Source organism: Alexandromys fortis, unplaced genomic scaffold (genome assembly GCF_014885135.2).
Source record: "Alexandromys fortis isolate MF-2015 unplaced genomic scaffold, M_Fortis_MF-2015_v1.1 scaffold_240, whole genome shotgun sequence".
Lineage (NCBI taxonomy): Eukaryota > Metazoa > Chordata > Mammalia > Rodentia > Cricetidae > Alexandromys > Alexandromys fortis.
In genome coordinates, this window is record NW_026068133.1 from 1,922,838 (window position 1) to 1,948,066 (window position 25,229).

The 25,229-nt window shown below is 41.9% G+C and overlaps 1 protein-coding gene across 1 annotated transcript in view; it reads right to left on the reverse strand.

Annotated features, from left to right (window-relative positions):
* LOC126490968 (MHC class I-like protein MILL2) overlaps positions 1-22,831 on the reverse strand; it is a 34,295-nt gene extending 11,464 nt beyond the window's left edge. Inside the window, exons 1-4 of the mRNA XM_050126313.1 lie at positions 22,676-22,831; positions 7,263-7,355; positions 3,238-3,501; positions 2,677-2,952 (exon numbers count right to left, since the gene is read on the reverse strand). Coding sequence (XP_049982270.1) covers positions 2,677-2,952; positions 3,238-3,501; positions 7,263-7,355; positions 22,676-22,775 — 733 coding nt within the window. The 5' untranslated portion in view covers positions 22,776-22,831. The remainder of the gene's footprint in view (positions 1-2,676; positions 2,953-3,237; positions 3,502-7,262; positions 7,356-22,675) is intronic.
* Between the last annotated feature and the right edge of the window lie 2,398 nt (positions 22,832-25,229).

Sequence of the window (25,229 nt, forward strand, 5' to 3'; positions counted from 1 at the left end):
AAGAGACTGAAATATTTAATAAATAAATAAATAAATAAAAAAAATACAAAAAAAAATCTGTCAATGTAATTCACCATATAAAAAACTGAAAAATAAAAACCACATGATCATTTCATTAGTTGCTGAAAAAGCCTTTGACAAAATATAACATCCCTTTATGATAAAGGTCTTGGAGAGAGTAGGGATATAAGGAATATACCTAAACATAATAAAGGTAATATACAGCAAGTCAACAGTCAACATCAAACTAAATGGAGAGAAACTCCCAGCGATTCCACTGAAATCAGGAATAAGACAAGGTTGTCCACTCTCTTCATATCTAGTCAATATAGTTCTTAAGGTCCTAGCTAGATCAAAAAGACAACAAAAGGAGTTCAAGGGGATACAAATCAGAAAAGAAGTCAAACTCTCACTATTTGCTGATGATATGATAGTTTATATAAGTGACCCCAAAAATTCTACCAAGGAACTTCAACAACTCATAAATACTTTCAGTAATGTAGCAGGATACAAGATTAACTAAAAAAAATCAGTAGCCCTCTTTTGCACAGATGATAAATGGGATGAGGAAGAAAACAGAGAAACATCACCCTTCACAATAGCCACTAAGAGCATAAAATATGTCAGAGTAACTCTGACCAAACAAGTAGAAGACTTGAATGACAAGAACTTTAAAACTTTGAAAAAAGAAATTGAAGAAGACACCAGAAAGTGGAAAAATATCCCATGCTCTTGAGAGGCAGAATTAACATAGTAAAACTGTACTACAGAGCTACTGTACTGAAAATGCCTGGTATTGGCATAAAAACAGACAGGAGAAACAATGGAACTGAATCGAAGACCCAGATATCAATCCACACACCTATGAACACCTGATTTCTGACAAAGAAACAAAAAATAAAATAAAATGGAAAAAAGAAAGCACATTTAACAAGTGGTGCTGGCAAAACTGGATATCAATATATAGAAGAATAAAAATAGACCCATATCTATCACCATGCACAAAACTCAAGTCCAAATGGATCAAAGACCTCAACATAAAACCAACCACACTGAACATCATAGAAGAGAAAATGTGAAGTACACTTGAACACATTGGCACAGGAGACCACTTCCTAAATATAACCACAGAAGCACAGACACCGAGAGAAATAGTTATAAGTGGGACCTCCTGAAACTGAGAAGCTTCTGTAAAGCAAAGGACACGGTCAACAAGACAAAACAACAGCCTACAGAATGGGAAAAGATCTTCACCAACCCCACATCGGACTGAGGGCTGATGTCCAAAATATATTAAGAACTGATGAAATTGGTCATCAAAAACAAAACAAAACAAAAAACACACAAACAAATAAAAATCCCCAAAACCCCCCCAAAACAAAAAATCCAATAAAAAATGGGGTACAGGTCTAAACAGAGAACTCTCAACAGAGGAATCTAAAATGATTGAAAGACACTTAAGAAAATGCTCAACATCATTAGCCATCAGAAAAATGCAAATCAAAACAACTCTGGGATTCTATCTTACACCTGTAAGAATGCTCAAGATCAAAAACACTGATGACAACTTATGCTGCAGAGGTTGTGGGATAAAGGGAACAACCTTTATCCCACACTGGTGGGAGTGTAAACTGGTACAGTCCCTTTGGATATCAGTATGGTGATATCTCAGAAAATTAGGAAACAACCTACTTCAAAACCTAGCAATACCACTTTGGGTATATGTCCAAAGGATGCTCAATCATACTACAAGGACATATGCTCAACTATGTTCATAGCAGCATTGTTTGTCATAGCCAGAACATGGAAACCTAAATGCCCCTTGACTGAAGAATGGGTAAGGAAAATGTGGTACATTTACACAATGGAGTACCACACAGAAATAAAAAAAGCAATGACATCTTGAAATTTGCAGGCAAATGGATGTATCTAGAAAACATCATATTGAATGAGTTAACCCAGATCCAGAAAGACAAATATTATATATACTCACTTATAAGTGGCTTTTAGGCATAAAGCAAAGAAAAACCAGCCTACAATTCACAATCCCAGAGAATCTAGACAATAATTAGAACCCTAAGAGAGACATACATAGTTCTAAACTACATAGGAAGTAAAAAAAGACATCTCCTGAGTAAATTGGGAGCATGGGGCCATGGGAGAGAGTAGAAGGGGAGGGGAGAGAAAGGGAGGGGAGCTGAGAAAAATATATAGCTTAATAAAAACAATAAAAAAAAACTTAAGGAAAAAAGAAAGCCAGCCTGGGTTATGTAGTGAAGCTTTGTCTCAAGAAAAAGAAAATCAAACCCTTTCAAACAAAAGCAGAACACTGGGCAATGGACCCTGGTCTCGGGTTCAGCTCCACTGTTGGATCCTTCTGACCAAACAAGCATAACTCCGTCTTACCACCTAAGCCCAATTGTTCTTATCTAGCTTTCTTATCTGGTTCTGGTGTGAGATCCAGGCAATATCTGGGAACCCCATCCTTTCCAATAGGGACCCAGAAGTGACCCTGGAGTAGACCCTACACCCAAACTTACAGGCACCACCTTAGACTGTGCCACAATTCTACACACCAATGAGAACACAGACTCCCAGAAGGACCATGGGAAGGATCCTCTTGTCTACAGAAATGTCCCCTGGGTGCTGGAAACTAACCCTGGTGACAGTCAGTACCTTTATCCATCTGACAGTTCCTCATGGAAGCCAGGTATCCTTGGAGCTGAGCAGGACATATGTCATCCAAGAAAGTCTTAACTTCATCAGCTCTGGGTGCATGTGTCTCCCAGAAGGTCTTGGTCTTCTGAGTGAAGGGCATAGCCATTGTCCATGTGAGAGTCTTCTGGTCAAAGGAGAGGAAGTCCTGTCCATTGTAGCCAATGTGCCAGAAGCCTGCAGTGCTCCGATTTCCCTGAAGCTCACAGCCCAAGGTTTCCTGGAGGATGTGAAGGCCTGGCCAGTCCCAGGCAGGGGCCTGTCACTGTGCTGTCATTTGACCTTAGCTCTCCTGATACTTCAGTGTAAAAGAGACTATCCAGTGCTCTGGCCCATGGAAGCATTTTGCATTACTCCATGAAGTCTGGCCCTGCCCTGCCCAGAATCAGGTCTCGGGGTTATAGATGGAACCCATGTAACTCTGGCTCAGCACACTCACCCTTGTTCTGACCCTGCCCTGCCCAGAATCAGGCCTCAGGGGTCATAGATGGAACCCATGCAACTCTGGCTCAGCACACTCACCCTTGTTCTGGCCCTGCTGGTTCATGACTTCAGCCAGCATCCTCTTGAGTTGCTCTTCCTTCTTCCGAAAGTCCTCAGTCTCTCGTGTCCAGGTTTCAGCTCCTGCATGTCCCTTGATCCTGGGCCCCCAGGCCTCTGCTCTCCTGCTGTCCCCATTGTAGCGCAGGAAGAGCTCATCATCAATGTATATCAGGATTGGGAATGGGGGCTGCCAAGCATCTTCTGGAGACAAGACTGTGAGTTGATAGCGCAGTGTATGGGTTTCTGAGGGACGGAGACAGGGGTGACACAGGTGACAACACAGGTTGGTGGTTTCTACAGTCGGCTGTGCTTTGAGGGTTGAACTCAGACTGTGTTGTGCGGCTGTGTGCGTGTGAGGAGCCAGTGGACTGCTTTGTTATAGCATGAAAGAGAAAAGGAGGGAGGTGCTAGGCCCCTCGCTAAAGGGGTTGAGACAGAACGTGGAGAGTGGAAATAAACATGGGTTCTAATCAGGCCCTTTGAGACAGAGGGTTTCATACAATTACTGAGATGTTTGTTAGGCCCAGAGGTGCAAAAATATTCAGAGAAACAACTACAACTGATTCCTAAACAATGAACCATGTTGATAATTTTAAAATACAGAAACTAATTGAAACAGAGCCAGTGCTAAAGGTGTTGGACCCTAGCGTCCAATCCCCAAGGAGGAGGAGTCGCCCCAAGAGACCATCTCTCATATCACAGCTGATGTAAAAGCATGAGGATTTTATTAATTCTGCCATGACAGGGTCTTCCAGCAGTCGGGAGGCTAGAAGACCCTGAATGTCTGGTACAGGCTATTTTTAAAGAGAAAAACCACAGGAGGAAGGGGTGTCTGGGGGTTGTTCTTTAACTATTATGATTGGCTTATTCAAAAAGGCTATTACCAATAATTGGCTGGAGAGTAGTTGCCAGATCAGATGAGGTAAAGGGAAACTTCTGAGGGTCACTTTGCCTCTTCCCAGGGACTAAGTCAAAACATCAGTAACTGAGTCAACACCTAAGGGTTATCTTGCCCCTATTCAGGGAGATAGAAAGTTCCCAACATCTCAGTATGTGTATGCATAGCTGTTATGTCCTTGGTTCCCAGGGGAGGAGGGGAAGTACTGAGAGTTGTCAGAAATGGCCTTAGAATTGTTTTAAAATTCTACAAAGGGGGATAATAAAATCCCTGTCAGTTATTTTGCAAGCTGGAATACAGTAATGTATTGCTTGGGTTGTGGGGGAAATGTGGCACGCACCTTTCATCCCAGCACTTGGGAGGCAGAGGTAGAGGATCTCAGAGTTCAAGGCCAGCCTGGTCTACAAAGTGAGTTCCAGGACAGCCAGGGCTACACAGAGAAACCTTGTCTCAAAACCTCCATTCACAAAAAAGAAAAGAGAAGAGAAGAGAAGAGAAGAGAAGAGAGAGAGAGAGAGAGAGAGAGAGAGAGAGAGAGAGAGAGAGAGAGAGAGAGAGAGAGAGAGAGAGAGAGAGAGAGAGAGAGAATTTTCTGTTGAACATATTTCTGCAGGTCTTGGAAGGGTAGGTAGAATGGACCCCAAAGCTGCTGGATGGCAACTTAGAGCCCTCTGGCTCAAATGTCCCCAAGGCCATCTCAGCTGCCTGGAGTCAGCTGACTGTAGAGAGCGCCCTCTGCTGGAGCATTTGAGTTCTAACTGGAGCATTTGAGTTCTAAGGAATGGCGCCTGGGGCTAAGCTGCTGGAGCCAGAGCTAGGGCTTGGCTGCCCTAGAGCTTAGTTTTGTTTTGTTTTTCTTTCATTTGTTTCTCCTCAAAGCAGAAATAACTTAATATAGATTGATCAGTGGTCCCTTCACATGGGGGAAATTTAAAGTAGGAACTATTGCAAGTAGGACATAGCACCTGAGCTGGTGTTGATTAAATTTCCTGAGGTATTTCAGAGTGTAGATGATGTCTAACTTTCATAGTAATTAAACTAAAAGAGAAAAATTTGAAATTTTGGGCCATATCAATTGGGTACTTTAAAAAAAAAAAAACCAACCAAGTCAGGGTTTCTCTGTGTAGTCTTGGCTGACCTGGAACTCACTCTGTAGACCAGGCTGGCCTCGAACTCAGAGACTGCCTGCTTCTATCTCCCTAGTGCTAGGGTTTCAGGTGTGTGTCACCACACCTGGCTGGGTATACTCTTATCTGCCTGTCACTGTTGAGGATGTGATTCTGCTCTTTAAATTGCTTTCTGGAGACTCTTCCTTAAATTCTATATAAAAAAAAAATAACACCCGAAGCAGAGCAGGTTATGAGATGTTCACAAAACACTGCTAAAGCTGTAGCTCATAGAATTAACCCCTCACTCCCTGTTTCAATCACGTTTTCCTCCGTTCTTCTTATCACCTGCTGGAACAGGTAATGGTATTCTAGAACAACAAAGTCATGATATTCTAGAACTTTATGGAGGTCATAATTCTCCACAATACTCCACAACTCCTTATCTACAAGAAATTATAGACTTAATAATAATGAGAAGGACATGTTTTAATTTATGGACAAAGAACCTACAGAAATGATTTGTATCATTAAATAATATGCAGGTTGATTATTTGTTCCATGAATAAAAAAAAAAGAAATAAAATGGAGGACATGACTGCTTCTAGATGGTGGAGAAGATATTGAGGATGTGAAGGAGAGCATAGCCAGAGGCAGGGACATCTGGGAGAGGCCATGTGAGGAGAGGGTGGAGGGGAGCAGGGAGAACCAGGAGACCAAGAGGCCAAAAGGGTACAAAAAAGGGTACTAAAAAGGGCCACATAGCCAAAGTGACTGGATTATATAGGGAAGGGCAGTTTGGGGAAGGGTAGCCCAGCCCTTGGGCTGGAGAAGTTTAGGGTTGAGGATGGGTATGCCAGCCATATCCTGTAACAGGTAGAGACTAAGATGTTGGGAAGACTTGGTAGCCAGGTCCACTTTGATATGATAAATGGGCATGGGACAGGAGAATATTGGGGTTCCATTGAACCCCCTCCACCTCCCATGTAGGGATCCCACAAAACAAAATCAGACTATAACTTACTAGGAGACCTCCTGCTTTTCTCAATGTGAAAGTTCACCTCTATAGTCTACTAACTGAAGGCAGCCCCAAAGTCTTGGAGAATCTTAAAGGATGTGCCTCCTGAGGCAAACCCCCAGGACCCCCGAAGTCCTAGAGTGAAGGTCTGGGTTTAGAATTCAGTTGGGTGGTCTGAATCTCACTGGGGCCTCCAGAAAATGGGACACATGGCTGAGGTGCCCATAGTGTCCTGTTGGTCTTGTCTTTGGTTTCATTTTTTACTGTCCTCTTTCTGCCTTTTGTACTTTCTGTGTTAATTAGTTTATCTTGGACTTTAGGTGACTGAACTGATGGACAGTGTGGGTAATAAGACTAACAAGCCCAACGGCCCTCTAACCAGTGCTCTAAAGAGTTTTGATAAACTTTACCCCACTATAGTTAAGGTTTGTGATTATCCTATCACCAAGAGTTGCCTCTGAACATTTGGTAAAACTGAGTCCCATGCTCGGGGTTGACTGGCCCTCCCAGGGCACTTTTGATTCTCAATAGCCTGGTCTCTTTGTTAGGGTTTACTATTGCGGTGAAGAGACACCATGGCCATGGCAAGTCTTATAAAGAAAACATTTAATTGAGGGGGCTCTCTCACAATTCAGAGGTTCAGCCTTTCATGGCAGGGATCATGGCTGCATGAAGGCAGACAGGTGCTGGAGAAATAGGCAAGGGTCCTACCTACATCTTGCAGGCAACAGGAAGTTGACTGACATACTGGGTGGTATCTTGAGTATATGAAACCTCAAAGCCTGTGCCCACAGTGACACACTTCCTCCAACAAGTCCATACCCACTCCAACAAAGCCACACCTCCTAATAGTGCCACTCTCTATGAGATTATCAGATTATGGGATTATGGGAGCCAATTACATTCAAACGACCACACCTGGGCAGTGGTTAATGTCACCCTTTGTAAGCCTGCCACCCAGGTCAGACTGGATACATCTTACCTTCGGCTGGAACAATTTGAATGAAGGCCAGTATGGTCCAAAATGGTCCAAGGTGGCTAAACACGGTTATCACCAGATGGACATTTTCAGGGCCTGTAGCAGAGACAACAAACTCCCTCTGAAGACCATTCTGCAGGACTCACAGCAGGAAGAATTCCTTTTCCTCCAAAAAACCACCTTCACCTTCTTTTCCCTTCCTCACCTCATCCTCCACCTTCGTCACCCAATCCCCACCAACAAGGCCTCACTTTGCCACTGTCTGCACCTACCCCTACCCCACTACCTAGTTTTTCCCTACCTCTGCCTATCTTCTCTCCTGCAGCCATTCCCTGTCACCCCAGCACGTTCTCTTCCCCTGCACCCACCAGGGAGTCCCATATTGCCCTCCCGACTTCTCTGATTCTGGTTCTGGGGTGGCACCTCCTTCAGCCCTTGCTCTCCTACGGCCATTCCTGAAAATCATTGTCTGTATGTCCCTTTCTCCACCACAGATCTCTACAACTGGAAGAACCAGAACCAGCCCCTCTTTCAGCACTAGCCATATTCGTTCATTTCTCTAATCTATCTTTTTCAATTATCTCCCCATGTGGAATGACCGTCAGCAGATTCTCCATACCGTCTTCATCACCGGAAAAAAAGGGAAGTGCTTCTCCCGAAAACAACTGAAGCACTTCCCGGGTTTGTTGGAATGGCCAAACCCCTGTACTCTGCTATGGCTGGGGGCAACATCCCTTTGATGGGACTGAGGAATATGAATGGGTCTTTAAGAACTTAATAGAGGCCCTGGGCCAGATCCCCAAATCACTTTCCTTGATATCTCCAAGCCCTTTATGTTTATGAAAGAAAGGGCATTGCCAAAGGAGTCCCGATTCAGACCCTGGGTCCCTGGCAAAGGCCGATAGCTGACATCTCAAAGAGACCGGATCATGTAGTCTCCAGATGACCCCCGCCCCCCTCTCCCCGTGCTTAAGAGTCATCACAGCCACAGCAACTCTTGTAAAAGAAGCAGACACGTTCACATTGGCCCAGGTTCTAACTGTAATAGCTCCACATGCTATGGCAGTCCTGCTGAGAGATGCCACCAAATGCTCGATGTCTAACGCCCACCTGACCCAGGACCATGCCTTTCTTCTACATAAGAATATACTGACTTTTTGAAATAAATACTTGGCCATTAATCCCACCACCCTACTGCTACATGAGGACCCTGAAAAGCCCATCCATGACTGCCTGGAGATGCTGGGCATCAACCAGGGCAGGTGACCTGACCTGACAGCTATTCCTTTCACTACCAGAGATGCAGATCTCTTTATGGATGGCAACAGCCTTGATCAAGAAGGAGCCAGGTATGTGGGGGCAGTGTTGGTTCCAGGCCAGAAGAGGGTCATTTGGACACCAGCCTTGTCTAGAGGCCCATCTCACCAGGGAGTAGAAATAATTGTTCTGACACAGGCTTTAAGATGGGCTGAAGAAAAAAAGGGAACACCTACACAGACAGCCAATATGCTTTTGCCTTGAGTCATGTACATGTACAGATATATAAACAGAGGAGCTTACTCATCTCAGAGGGAAAGACTATTAAAAATAAATATGGGGGCTGGAGAGATGGCTCAGTGGTTAAGAGCACAGACTGCTTTTCCAGAGGTCCTGAGTTCAATTCCCAGCAACCACATGGTGGCTCATAGTCATCTATAATGAGATTTGGTGGGCTGGAGAGATGGCTCAGAGGTTAAGAGCATTGCCTGCTCTTCCAAAGGTACTGAGTTCAATTCCCAGCAACCACATGGTGGCTCACAACCATCTGTAATGAGGTCCGGTGCCCTCTTCTGGCCTTCAGGCATAGACACAGACAGAATATTGTATACATAATAAATAAATAAATATTAAAAAAAAAGAGATTTGGTGCCCTCTTCTGGCATGCAGGCATAGATGAAAGGAATGTTGTATACATAATAAATAAATCTTTAAAAAATAAAATAAAAAATAAATATGAAGTTGTCTAGTTGCTAAGTGGTCATCCGGCTACCAACTGAACTGGCCGTTATTTGCTGGCCAGGACACCAAAAAGACAAAAGCTCCCAAACTCAAGGTAACAACCATGCAGATCAAAAAAAAGGCTGCTCTTGGGGAACCCAAACCCCAGACTGTTCTGGAACTATCTGCTGTCCGTAAGCCCCTGCTCTGACTCCACAAAGATGCTCCTGAACACGATCCAGCAGAGATCAAGTCATGTTCTGACTTGGTGGCTCAGGAGAGCCACAATGTACGGTAGTGCATCTTGCCAAGAAGAATCTGCATGAAAAAGGAACTGGGCCCAAACTGGCTAAACGCTTTGCATCACATCTTGCCCTTGTCACCTGAGAGCTCAGAATTCATCTGCTTTCATGTCTGGCTACCCGAACACTGAGAAGAACTTCAGAGCATTTCACACCATTGCCTGACCTGTGCCCAGATAAAGGCGAAGAAGGACATGCTTCCCTCAGGTCAACAGAATCAGCACAGTGCCCGGTGAATTTTGGGAAATGGACTTCACTGAAGTCAAGTCAGGACTGTACGGCTACACATTTCTGCTGGTCTTTGTCAATACTGTCACAGCCTGGGTAGAGGCCTTTCCATCCTGAATGGAAATGACCCAAGTGGTAGCTAAGAAATTAATAATGAAAATTATTACAAGATTTGATCTGCCCATATTTCCGGGGTCCGACGATGGCCCGGCCTTCATAGCCAAGTTATCTCGATTGCTCTCTAAGGCTCTTGATGTACACTGGAAACTTTGCTGTATGTATCATCCCCAGAGGATGTATAAAGGAAAATTAGAGAGGATGAATAGCACTTTAAAGGAGATTTTAACTAAATATCCTCTTGAAACTGGTGGGAACTAGGTTGACCTCTTGCCTTAATCCCTCCTCAGAGTCTGATGTACCCCTATGAGAGAAAAGTTCATCTCATATGAAATAGTCTATGGGCATCCAACTCTCATGGTCCCTCGGGTACATACTGGACTGTTATTCGATTGCTCCACTCCAATCTCTGAGTCTTTAAAAGGATTGCAGTTAACTTTGGGCTTGATTCTCCCTCAGGTCCAGGCTGCTCAAACTGTTGGGTGCCGCCCACCCGATTCCAGTCTGGAGATGTTGATTTAGTCAGTGACTTCAAAACTGACTGGCTTGAACCTAGATGGGAGGGACCTTACATCGTGACTCTCCAGACTCCTATTCCTGTTAAAGTCATGGGTATTTCTGCCTGGGTTCATCACTCATACCACAAGAAGGCACCTGAGGAACCCACGGAAGAGGAGCCTGACCCCCAAAGGTGGAAAGTGACTGAAAAAGACACAAACATCACACTTTCTCACCAGGCAGTGGTGGCAGACAACTTTAATCCCAGCACTCGGGAGGCAGAGGCAAGTAGATCTCTGTGAGTTCGAGGCCAGCCTGATCTACAGAGCAAGTTCCAGGACAGCCAGGACTGTTTCAGAGAAACCCTGTCTCGAAAAACAAAACAAACAAAATCCGACTTTCTAAGATTTGACTGTCTAACATAATTTTGTGTTCTTGATGTTAAAGTTTGCATCATAATTGTCCTATGGCTAACAGTTTTGTTGTTTTATTTTCAACTTATACAAAATGCATCTTGACAGTGGAAATAAGAAATCATAGGAAATCCTATTATTGTCTTGCTATGCAAAAGACCGTCTTTACTACCAGGGCCCATAGTTTGAACAAAAGAAGGGGAACAAATAGTTTGTTGCCAGATGGATAGAGGACACTTGGGATGGACTGTTCTAACAGACCAATCCCAACATAATAACACGGACTGCAGCATAGTCAAATAGTCTTTAAAGTGTTCTGATAATGGAAATTAGGTGTGCTAAAATAAGAAGGGGAAGGGAATGTTCATTAATGACTCTAGTTGAATTTAACATACCCAGGGTTATCCTGTCTGTAACTAACACTGTGGAATATAGTCTCTGGGTCTGTTTAGCACTAAAAAGCCAACGAGAAAACTCCTTCTGTGTCAGAGGAAGTACCTCTTTTCCTGGGCTCATTTTTTCCCCTGCCCTGGACTCTTAAAAAGAAATTTGTATGGGATAGGGGTTTCTTATGAAAATCATACAAGGGGGGGGGCTGGAGATATGGTTAAGAGCACTGACTGCTCTTCCAGAGGACCCAGGTTCAATTCCCAGCACCCACATGACAGCTCACAACTGTCTGAAGATCCAGTTGCAGGGGATCTGGCACCTTCACACCAATGCACATAAAATAAAGTTAAATAAACCATAATAATGTTAAAAAAAAAGAAAAAAAAGAATAAGTTCCTGAAAATCATACAAGGATAATGGGGAACAAAATGGAATGTGTTCTTACTAATGTTTTAAAGGCTCTGGCTGACCTTCCCAATGAAGTCTTTTTCCTTCACTGTCTGTGTTTTGATTGTACAAATATTCCTTCTTATTGTAATCCCACTCCCCCCCACCCCCGCCACAGGGTTTCTCTGTAGCTTTGGATCCTGTCCTGGAACTAGCTCTTGTAGACCAGGCTGGCCTTGAACTCACAGAGATCTGCCTGCCTTTGTCTCTCAAGTGCTGGGATTAAAGGCAGGTGCCACCACTGCCCACCTGGCTGACCTTGATTTATTTTTGAGAATATCCTTACCTTCCATGACCCTCCTTGACCCCTCCATAATCACATGGTCAGTGGTCACATGATGTTTTTAAAAATGTTTTATATTTTCTTATTGCCCCATTGTCTCCCTTCTGTGAAAATGATTTTGCTCCTTAGAAGGGGCCTAAGAGATGGAGTCAAGGCTGTTCTTTTTAGCCCAATTCAGGAGGCAGATGCTGGTCCCCTCTTGGGTACAGTTCAATGAAAATCGTTTGATTCAAACTTGGCTCAAATTGTGGTAGTGGTTTTATTCTTGCTGTTGGGGTTAACACTATCATCCGAGCATTCCTTTTTGTTGATAATAAATGATAAGATAATTGTTCTGTGACTATTTCCTGCTGACATTGGGGCATCCTTTCATGTCCTAAGAAAGTTGGTATCTGTCCAAGGATGGGAAAAGAGAGAGGAAAGAGGGTGTTTCACTTGCTGTCCAGGCTCTGTGGGGTGATCTGGGGCTAGGGAAGTGCAGACTACAATGGAGCAATTTGCAAGGCTGGACCACCTGGAGCTAGGCACTTTGCCCTTTGGGATGCAGACACCAGGGGGCTGGTGGGTTTCTGGAGTGGTTTGCTGTGTTCTGAAATCTTCTGAGGCAGATAGACTAGCCACAGAAGGGAAAGTTAAGGAGTTTATCAGAACATCTTTATCTTGGGTGCACACTTGAAGCTTCCAGGCCCTCAATCCTGGTAGTTGTGGGAGGGGAGTCCCAAGATCAGGGAAAAGGGATCCCACCCTCAGGAATAGGTAGTAGGTGGGGAAACTTAGGTTGTTGGTTGACAGGAGTACTTATCTGGAGTCCAGTTGACCCATGGAAGGTAGATGCAAGTCAATTGCCTGAAGGTTCCAAGAATTTTTAAGCTTAAAAAAACATAAAAGTTTTAGGTATGTTAGCATTACCATTGCTTACAATCTGTACTGAAATCTACATTGTAGAAAGAGCAGTAGACTCATGCCTTTTGAGTCGTAGGAAAAAACTGGGGTCCCAGAAATGATTTGGGGTTAAAAACATCTATGGGTTTATCTCCTTTCAGAGTCTGGTAGGAAGTAAACTGTCTGTCTTTCTCAACAGGAGACTCTAGGAAACTGAGACCTGAGGCCTGCTTTAAATGAACTATCAAAACAGCTACAGCCTCGGGCTGGAGAGATGGCTCAGTGGTTAAGAGCATTGCCTGCTCTTCCAAAGGTCCTGAGTTCAATTCCCGGCAACCACATGGTGGTCACAACCATCTTTAATGAGGTCTGGTGCCCTCTTCTGGCTTACATACAGACAGAATAGTTTATACATAATAAATATTAAAAAAAAAACAGCTACAGCCTCAAAGAAGGAGCTGGTTTGCTTGATGCTGTTAAACTGACAAAGCTACAGTTAGTCAATATCATCAGAGATCTGAGAAGGATAAATTATAGCAGCAGGTATAATCCAAATGGCCTATGTGTCATTTAAAGTGACAGAGACTTACTCCCATGGTCTTGAAGGCTTCACTGGGGGCAGTGGTCAGTCTTTGGCTGTCACACAGAATAGCGTTTCATCTCCAGCTGCGGCAGAGCAACATCTGCTTTAACTGCCAGACTTAGGTCTAAGGATATTTTTTTTTCGTAGAGGAGTGCTGTGGGACAATGCTCTGTACCCTGACACTTATATTTTAAATAAATGCTAATTGGCCAGTGACCAGGCAGGAAGTAGAGGTGGGGTAAAGAGAATTTTGGGAAGAGGAAAGCTTAGACCATAGTCGTGACCCAGCCACAGAAGAAGCAAGATGTGACTGCCTCACCGAATAAGGTACTAATCCATATTGCTAACACAGACAAGAATAATGGGCTAATATAAGTTATAAGAGTTAATAAGCCGAGCTGCTAGGTTAATCAGTTTATAACTAATATAGACCTCTGTGTGATTTCTTTGGGGCTAAACAGCTGTGGGACCTGGTGGGACAGAAAACCTCAGACAACAGAGGAGGAGCTTGGGGAAACTGACCCAACTTTGATGAGTCAGAGTAGAACAGTCAATCCAACAATGTCTAGTTGTGCAGGGCCTGGGCAGCAGGTGAGGCATAGGACAGTTTTTCCCAGTGGTTATCATGGCTACAATCCAGGTGACATTGTCTGTGCCCTATTTGTCTCCTTTGGAGTATAGGACCCAGCCATGACAAGCTCAATCTAGGCCCAAGTCCCGGTAGTTTACCCTAAGGCAATACCTTGGTCCAAGAAAGATCACAAACTAAGACCACCCAGGCACCACCCAGGAACAGACCATTCAAAGGTAATTCCTAACATTCCAGCCATTGTGGATAGGATCACCTGCCAGCATACACCCATCACTTTTCACCAGGACACCCCTAGATAAATGTCAGCCAATCAGGGGTCCTCAACCTTAGAAATTCCTCATCTTAACCTCTGCTATTATATAAACTCCACCCCAACTGAACTTGGGGCTCTCTAATCAAGGCAATATGTTGGATACATAGAGAGTCTGAGATCAAGCTTAAAGAAAAATAAAGGCTTTGCTTTGACATACAGGACATGGTCTCCTAGTTGGATTTTTGGGGAATCCATGATCTGGGCATAACAGGATACCTTAGGATGGTCACTAGGAGTTTCTAATCCTGTCTGTCATGGGACAATTTTTACTAATATTTTAAATGACATATTCAGCAGATCCCTGAAGAGTTTGAGGACCATTATCTATTACCTGAATGAAACAAACTTTGTTTTTAGTTACTTGCTTTAGGCTTAACCTTGAAAATACATACTAACACATATTTAGAGGTTCTAAAGAAAGCTTGTCACTAAATGAATTACATACCAGTTTACAAATTTAAAGTTTAGGATTTTACAGCTTTATCCCTGTTAAGGGTTTTTTTTTTTTTTTTTTTTTTTTTTTCATTTTCCATTTTCGAGACAGGGTTTCTCCGTAGCTTTTTGGTTCCTGTCCTGAAACTAGCTCTTGTAGACCAGGCTGGCCTTGAACTCACAGAGATCCGCCTGCCTTTGCCTCCCAAGTGTTGGGATTAAAGGTGTGCACCACCACCGCCCGGCTTGTTAAGGGTATTTTTGATAATATATTTTACTGACTTTTTACAAAGATTAACTAAAGCTGTACAAATAGGAATAACAGACCCAGATGCTAGACAAGTACTTCTTGAATCTCTAGCTTTTGAAAATGCAAACTTAGAATGCAAAAAGATACTTGGGCCTTTAAAGATTAGATCAGCACCTATGGATGAATGGATTCTGCATATAATGAATGTTGAGACATTTGACTATAATGCTGAATCTTGGGTAGGAGAAGCAATTTCCAAAGGAAGGAGGAGACTTCCAAATGTTTTAATTGTGGTAGAATAGAACATCTGAAAAGGGATTGTAGACAAGGAATTCCTAGGAATAATGTCTCCTCTGGGAATGGCAAAAATAGGAGACCTTGGCCTTCAGGTATATGTAGAAGGTGTGGCAAAGGTCTACATTGGACCAATGAATGCAGGTCAAGAACAGACAGACAAGGCAACCCAATACCATTGGGAAACTCCTTGAGAGGCCTATAGCCAAAAGTGGCCCAGTCATTCCCAGTAACTATGGAGAACATGTCACACCAGGACAATTAAAAAATCCAGAGCTTTCTGTGAAAGATCATATTGTTTTAGGTGATGGCATAAACGTGGAGGATAAGTCAAAAGTCACAATAGGAAGTAAGAAATGTATATTCTGGCAGACTTCTATAAATGATCAAAGACCAAAGCTGAGGGTGGGTATAAATGGCATCGTGATTATTGGCTTGATAGACACAGGTGCAGATGTGGATATCATTATTCCAGAATCCTGACATCCAAATTGGCCTCTTCAGGAGGCAGATGTTCAATTACTAGGAATTGGAACCATATCTTAAGTTAAACAAAGCACTAGATGGGTTGACTGTATTGTGCCAGAGGTCAAAGAGGGAAGCTGAGGCCATATGTAGCTGATATTGCAATAAATTTATGGAGCTGTGACCTGTTACAGCAATGGAACACCCAGATTAACATTCTTACAGTACCACAAATTCATAATTCTGGGAAGGATATAATAAGGTACTATGAACAAAGGTCACCAGCCATTCAGGCTGTATAAGAACATAAAGCAACTAACAACCCTTTAGAGGTATCAACAGCCCTACCTTTAAAATGGTTAACTTAGAAGCCAATATGGGTTAAGCAGTGGACTCTATTGAAGATAAGTTGCAGGCTTTAGAACAGCTACTACAAGAGCAACTAGATGCTCACCATATTGAAGAATCAACTAGCCCTTGGAATTCTGTGGTTGTTGTAAAAAAGAAATATGGTAAATGGAGAATGGTGACAGATCTAAGAGCTGTCAATAAGATAATTCAACCTATGGGTCCACTACAATCTGGAATTCCTCTGCCTTCCCTATTACCAAAAGAATGGCCTCTTATAGTTATTGATTTGAAAGATTGTTTTTTTACTATACATTTACAAGAAAAGGATAGAGAAAAATTTGCCTTCATAGTACCTACTTATAGTAATTCTCAGCCTACTAGGAAATATCAATGGACTATCCTCCCACAGGGAATGCTCAATAGCACCACATTGTGTCAATACTTTGTAAGTCAATCATTGAAAATAATACATAAACAATTTCCTAAGTGTATAATTTACCATTACATGGATGACATTTTGTTATCTGATTCAAACATGGATGCTTTAGAAAAAATGTTTGAAGAAGTAAAGAAAGTTTTGCCAAAATGGGGGTTACAAATTGCTCCTGAAAAAATACAGAGAGGAGATTCTGTCGATTACCCAGGTTATAAAATAAGTTTGCAGAAAATTAGGACACAAGAGGCACAAATTAGGAGAGACCAGTTGAGGACTCTTAATGACTTTCAAAGATTGTTAGGAGACATTTCCAGTCTATGACCGGCTGTTGGGATAACAGCTGATCTAATAATTAATTTAAATAAAACCTTAGATGGTGATAAAGACTTGAATAGGTCCAGAGAATTAACAGCGAAAGCAGAAAAGTAATTGACAATTATTGAGGAGAAATTATAGGAGGCACATGTGGATAGGGTGAATCCAAATCTTAATTGTATTCTAGTCATATTGCCTTCCAGAATTTCTCCTACAGGAATTTTAATGCAGAGGGATGATATTATCTTAGAATGTATCTTTTTACCACATAAACCAAGTAAAAAATTAAGAACTTATGTGGAAAAAGTCTCTGAATTAATTATAAAAGGTAAATTGAGACTTCATCAATTAGCAGGTATAGACCAAGCAGAGATTATAGTGCCTTTTACTAGTGATGAAATAAAAAAGTTATGGGAAGTCAGTGAACCCTGGCAAAGAGCTTGTGCTAACTTTTTTGGGACAAATTAATAGCAACTATCACAAAAGCAATGGACTTAACCTTATAAAGGGAACTTCTTGGATTCTTCCCTGAATTGTACGTGATGCTCCAATAACTGGAGCCCATACATTTTATACTGATGCAAATAAATCAGAAAAGGCAGGTTACAAATCAGAAGAATTAAGTAAGGTGGAACAAAGCCCTTATAATTCTGTCCAGAAGGCAGAATTATATGCCATTCTCATGGTGCTAAGGGATTTTAAAAGACCTCTTAATATAGTTACCTATTCACAATATGCAGAAAGAGTTATCTTGCATATTGAAACCTCTGAGTTTATACCAGATGATATAGAATTGACTTCATTGTTTATCCAGGTGCAAGACATAATCAGGAACAGGCTTTTCCTATATACATAACACACAACTGATCCCATATGGGTCTGCCAGGTCCTCTAGCACAAGGTAATGCAGAAACTGATCAATTATTGATTGGAAGTGTGTTGCAATTTTATAAAAAACATCACATCAATAGCAAAGGTTTAAAGAAAGAGTTTTCTATTAAATGGCAACAAGCTAAGGAAATTATAAAGAGGTGTCTTATTTGTTCTTTCTATAATCAAACACTGCTACTTGCAGGGACTAGCCCGAAGGGTACTCAATGGAATGATATCTGGCAGATAAATGTGTTCCACTTTGCAGAATTTGGAAAATTAAAATATGTACACCACACCATTGACACTTATTCAGGTTTTCAGTGGGCAACTGCTTTAAGCGCTTAGAGAAGGACGATTCAGTAATCACACGTTTATTAGAAGTCATGGCCATTATGGGTATTCCTACACAAATAAAGACAGATAAAGGTCCAGCATATGTGTTTAGGAAAATGAAACAGTTTTTCCTTATTATAATATTAAGCATGTTATAGGTATACTACACAATCCTATAGGTCAAGCAGTTATAGAAAGATCGAATCAAACTATAGAGAGTATGTTAAACAAATAGAAAGGGGTGGAAAATGCCCCCAGAAATAGATTACATAATGCTTTAATAACCATGAATTTTCTTAACGCTAATGAGGGAGAGACAACAGCATCAGAGAGACATTGGATAATAGAAAAGTCTTCTGAAATAAATCAACTGGTTTATTTCAAGGATGTGCTGACCTCATAATGGAAGCCAAGAGATGTGCTACATTGGGGAAGGGGTTTTGTTCTTGTTTCCACAGGAGAAGAAAAATTATAGATACCATGAAAATTAATAAAGATTTGGTTTGAAAAGGAGAAACCTCTTGAAAAGAGAAATGACAACTCATCCACATTGATGATAACCATTCAGGTGGTAAGGAGAGCATATAGGGTGGGGGCAGGGGTCTGTTCTTGCCTTTGCAGAAAAATACTTATCTTCAAAAATTCAAGAGACTCTGGATGTTTGAATGATGACAGATGGAAACATAACTACCCAATAAATATCATCAAGAAAATCGAACATGATTCGTAAGTACATATGATAGACTATATATATTTAAATATATGTATGTATATATATATTTATGAACATATAGAGCTGGTTTTGGAGTTGGACAACAGCTATAAATCCAATAATCCTTCTTTAAATCCAAGCATGTTGTTTAAAGAAAAACCCAGAGTTTTTGTCCCATGTCAAGAGCTGTCTGGTATGGGACAGAAAGAAAAAAGAATTAAAAAAAATACTTTTCTTCATATTTATTTTTGTTTTTATCATACCTTTCATTGAATATGTATATATCTGTATAAATAATGTTTAAGTTTTTCACAATGAACATGAATTTTCCTGCAGTAATCTTTGAAGTTTCCAGGAAGAAGATGGGGCCCCACAACAACTCCACCTGGTTGATATGACACCATGATGCTGATAGCACTACTACAAGACCTCTGGCTCAAGATGGTTCCAACTTGGTTAGCCGAAATGGTGCACATTTTTGCAACGTTCTGGCCAGACCTCTACCAAATACTCAGAGACTATTTGCAATTATACCAGATGTGAATCTTGGAACTTAAACATCATTTTACTCAGGATCCCATAGAAAGAACATTGCCCCCATGACAGCTGGAAGTAATTCTAGAAGATGATGTCCCCCTCTCCCAACAAAGTTTGTCCTCAGGGTTAGGGACATCATTTAGGAGTTGATTATAACTGGTATAGGGTTGGGGGCAGAATTTTATAGGCTCAGGGATTTCTTAAAAATAAAAGGGAAAATTAGACTGGAGAACAGATTAGTGTGAGCTTACACTATTAATAATAGTGAGTAATAGAATGAATACGTCTGAGTTATTTATAGGCAATTACATTGGTATAGATTCTTGTATATTGATACAAAGTTAAATTATATTGAATATTGTATGCATGCATGCTTCTACTCTACCTCTGCTTAAAACATTTTTTATATATTGATATATATTTATTATATTGCAATGTACATTTCTACCTCTGATCAAGATACTTATACATTATTTACATTTGGAGGTCATTGTCCTCATTTATTGCACAGTTACTTATTGTCTTAGTCTTTAAGTTATATAGGTATTAAGAATTATAGATCAACAGTCATCTATATTTGTCATACTTATAGTTAGACTAATCAGGTTCTTTACATACATAGAAATTATATTCTGCATAAATAGATAATCTTCAACCACTTCAAAGAGCTGTAGAAAATGGCATTTAAATAACTTAGGGTTCTGTTGAAGTGAGACACAATTGCTCCTGGCAGCACTGATCTATTCTTGAGAGAATGTTGAGCACTGAAGACAATTGTAGCTTGTTTTCTTCTTTCCAAAAACAGGCCTTTGGGCAAAGAAATGCCAATGTCTCAACCACTGACAAGATACATAGTATCTGAAAATGGATAAGCAGGACTGTGAACTCTTGCCAAGACAGGGTAAGACTGTTTTGAAAAATTTCCTGCCTTTGAAAATGGTCTGTCAGTTATTCTAGGCCTTAGCCAAAGGTTGCTTCAAGGTTGCAAATGAGACTTGGGGTGATTGCCCAGGTAGCCAGCTGTCTCTGTCATTTGTTGCACATTTTGGAAGTTGCTTGATTGCACTTTCTGCTTACTCAAGTAATATTATTTCTTTTCTCAGATTTTCGATGAGGTTGAAGACTAGATAATTGTAGTTACTTTCCTCTCATAACTTGGCCAAGTTATTTATTATACAAGACTTAAACTAGTTAGAATAGGATATTTGTTCTTATTGTATATAATTTTGTATTAGGCTTAAAACTCTCTTATTTAAACAAAAGTGGGAGGTGCTGTAGGAAATCTTACAGCTTGTGGTTACTCACCTACTGGGGCGTGGCCTCTTATACTATAAATGCGCATGCAGAGCCTGCATCTGCCCCTTTTTCCTTTCTTCCCTGGCTGCTCTTTCGGATTGCTGGATTGCTGGATTCAATCTCTGTTCTCCATTCAAGCAGAGAATTCTAATTTGTGAGTTTACCCCTAAATAAATAACAATCTATTTCTCAATTCTAAGCTAGTGTGGCATTTATTTTAAGTGTCCATTCCATAGGGCACTGTCAAAAATGAGTAACTAGGTAATACAGAGATGGCCCAGTGGGAAAAAGGGCTTGCTCTACAAACACTAGGAGCTGAATGCCATTCTCCAGCACCCATATAAAAAGCAGAACCTGTTTGACTGTACATACCTGTAACTCCAGTTTGGAAGAGCAGAGGCAGGCAGTCCTGAAAACTCACGGGCCAGACTGCTGAAACCATGAGTCTCAGGATCAGTGAGAGATCCTGTCTCAGGATGATAGAGGAAGATTCCTGCTGTTCTGTCCTGCGCAATATCCTGAGCACTCATGTGCTAACACACACACACACACACACACACACACACACACACACACACACACACACACGATGTGGGAGTATCATATATCAATCTGTTGATTTCATTGGTTAAGTAATAAAGAAACTGCTTGGCCCTGATAGGTAGAAAATTAGGTAGGCGGAGTAAACAGAACAGAATGCTGGGAGGAAGAGGAAGGAGCTCAGAGGCCATGCTCCCCTCTCCTAGGCAGATACACACGATGAAGCAAGCCACCAGGTCAGACATGCTGAATCTTTCCCTTAAGACCGGTGCTACACAGTTTATTAGAGATGGGTTGATTGGGATATCAGAATTAGCCAGTGGCGGGAGCTGGGTGGCGGAATGCAACCTGCAGCTCCCCACTACACACACACACACACACACACACACACATACACACACACAGAGTAATTATTTCTCATTAAGAAAATTAATTCTTCTAAGCCAGGCATAGTTGCGCACACCTTTAATGCCAGCATTGGGAGGTAGAGGCAGGTATATCTCTATGCGTTCAAGGTCAGCCTGGTCTACACAGTGAGTTCCAGGATGGCCTTAGACACATTCTGTGACTGAGACAACTGAGACTGTCTCAAACAATAAAGACAACGACGACGACGATGACGACGACGATGACGACGACCACCACCACCACCACCACCACCACCACCCCCACCACCACCACCACCACCACCACCACCACCACCANACATTCTGTGACTGAGACAACTGAGACTGTCTCAAACAATAAAGACAACGACGACGACGACGACGATGACGACGACGACCCATCAACTATCCACCACCACCACCACCACCACCACCACCACCACCACCACCACCAACAACAACAACAACAACAATTCTTCCAAACGTTAAAAGAACAATCTTCTATAGCTATCCAGAGAATCGGGGAATGGAGGGGAGGTTCTCAGCTGGGTGACTTGCACTTGCCTTTTGATTCTACCTCTGCCTCCTCCCAGCCAACATCTGGCAGACCCTTCCCTTCTGCACACCCTCCCCCACACCACCTTCCAGTTGCCATGAATCCCTTTTACCTCCTTCCCTTCCACTCCAGCTGCTAGTTTCGTCACAAGCCCACCCCCAAGGATTTAGTGTGTGTGTCTTGAGGGCAGGGGACACTAAAATCCCTCCCCCATCTCTGGTTACAGTGCCAGACACTCCCTGCACCCTTCCCCGGCGGCAGACACTCCACTTCCTCCCCAGAAGGCCACCCACCAAGCTTGAGGCTAACGAGTGCAAAGGAGACTTTCTTCCTTCAGTTTAGTACTCAGTGCACCCAATACTCATGTGCCCACCAGCTCACAGTGACGCCTCTCCAGTCTGTGACCACACTGCTTAGGTCATGTTTCACAAAAAAAGACTCAGTGATCTTCAGTTAGTAAAACCTCCCTTCCGCCGGTACCAGCAGCTTCATTTTCCTTCCCACTTTTCCCGTCTTTCTTCTCTAGTTCTTCCCAAGTGTCAAGCTCTCAGACGCCCTCCATATCCCCCTCCTCCCTCCCTTACAGGGACAGTCTCTGCCCTGCCCAAAACTCACCCTGGGGGCAGGATCGCCCAGGATCCTCGAGGAGCAGCAGTAAGACACACAGGAAGACTGTGAATCTGCTTTTGCTGGGATTTCCCGGACTGGCTTCCATTGTTTTTCTCCTTTCTGGGTCGTCCTTTTAACTCCACCCATCAGCCCCGCCCACCAGCTTACGCAGCCCAAGTTTTGGGTTGCTGTTTTTATTTTTTAAGGTCTGATGAGCAATTCATGTCTGTATGTCTAAGAGACCCCGATATCCCTACAAATGCGCCCTAATATTGTCAAATGAGCCATCAACATAAGTAGTTTGAGCATAATGCTGAATACACGTTGAAGGATGTTAAAAGGATTGAATCCTGGTACTTCCTGTAATAAGTCTTTGGTTAGGGCAGAAGAGGAAGCGAATGCGAGATGAGGAGAGCCCAGTTACTGAACCAATTGCCCGAGTGTTAATAAAGATAAACTAACATTCTCGTGATGCCGTATCCCTGTAAGTAATTTTAGTTAATCCCACTTCCATTCAGATTCATTATAGTTTAAAGGAGTAACACAGACATATATAGAGCCAGCAGGACACTGTAGTTAACTGGTGTTGTGCTGCCTGTATGCATCCCTAGGTGCAATACCACAGCTTCTAAAGCATTTCATGAAACTTGCAGGTTTGTGTCTATATATCCTTGTGTTGCCGAAGACACAGAGTATTTATTATAAGCACTCTGTTTAACAAAATGGGCGGTTTGTACTTGTTGGGTCAGAACTTCCAGGTAGCACTCCCAGGACACAAGCAGTGAGTCCAATATGAAAGGATAACCAGGTCATAATTGTTCATCTTCTCCAAAAGTCCCACAGGCACTCGTACTGTTCAGGGCTGTGGCTAACAGTCCAAGATTTGGCTGAATATTCCCCTCTGGAGACACTATAACACAGCAGTTCTCAACATGTGGCGCAGGACCCTTTCGGGGTCAAACGACACTTTTACAGGGGTCACCTAAGACTGTCGGAAATATCAGATATTTACAGGGGCGAACTTCCAGTTAAGAAGTAGTGAAAATGACTCTATGGTTGGGGGTCACCACGACATGAGGAACTGCCTTAAAGCATCAGGAAGGTGGAGGACCACTGCCATCACAGTCCTAAGAAGTTATCTTCCTCCAGGACAAGTCCATCAGCACCGCAGGCTGTCCACCCAGAGTTCTTTAGAGCCCTGGAGCACACTATTCAAGGGGAGATTCCATTCTGAAACGCAGGCAGCAGATTCTCACTGCACACTGGAAAATGTCCATCCTGGGGTAACTTTGAGTGATTAGACACTGAAAAGCTCAAGTGAAGAATGAACTGACGATTTCTGAGAAACTGTACAGTCGATCCCTCCCAGACTCCAAAGTCATAGTCCCTATGGGTCATGCAGATCAGAGGACGCACTGATACTGACTCACCAACGACAAATACAAAAGGTGGATGATATCCCAGTATAGTTACAGAGGGCAGTGCAGGGACCACAAGAGAAACATCCAGAACATAGTTACCTCAGTCTAAAAAAGCCAGACACTTTAAAATACACCTTGATTTGGCATACATTATTCAGTTTTTTGTAATGGTTAATCTTAGAAACTTCATTGTCATGTATATTATTTTTTAAAAATTTTTAAAAGTTTTTTCACAATTTTTATGTACTTTAAGTAACTTACTCAGATCTTTATAACTTATAAAAAACTTTAAAAGTTTTTAGTTATCCATTTTGTAAACATATTTTAATCTTTACATATTAATTTACTTATTAATAATAATTTAATTATCTTTTATATATGCTTTTTATTTATTAAAATATTATTATCTCATATTTATATTTTACTATTTAATACCATATCTTTTTTGTAGTCATATAGGTAGATTTCACCTTTTTAATTTTAAGGTAGAAAAACAGTAGTTATTAATTTAGAAGATAGGGCAGAAGTCCTGTATTGGACCTTAAAAAAATCCCATTTGGTTATTAGCTTGTAATTAAAGAGAGAGTAAAGGTAAAAATGTCTTTTAAAACCTTTAAATGTTTGTGTAAATTTATGTATGTATATATATATATAAATAATATTTAAAGGCACAGACATAAGTTATTCTTACCCAAAGCAACGGCCCTATGGAAATCGTGTACCTGAACGGAGTAGGAGCCATCACCTCCTGAGACATTAAGACCCAGCCGAGCGGCCTCAGCAACTCTTCAGTGGCAGCAGCTGTAATTGTCCAGTGATTTCCTGTTGAAATCTGCCAATCTCAAAACGTTAGCTCTCTTTGTTCTATGTTACTGTTCTGTTATCAGGTAAAAACTGTATGGAAACCGAGGGAAAAAAAGTTAAAATAATAACAAACATATTCTTAGCTCTGGGAAGTTGAACCCGTGGGTAGTCGAGAGAGAACCGTTTAGAGAACGAAAACTAGATGGCAGGAGAAAGTTAATTTTCCAAGTCACTCTAAGGAATGTCACTAGCTCGGTTTTAACTTTAACTCTGTGTATCTTGGTCTCTTTTGTTCTCCTTTTCCCTGTTACAGAGCCAGGGAGCCTGTCTGGTCC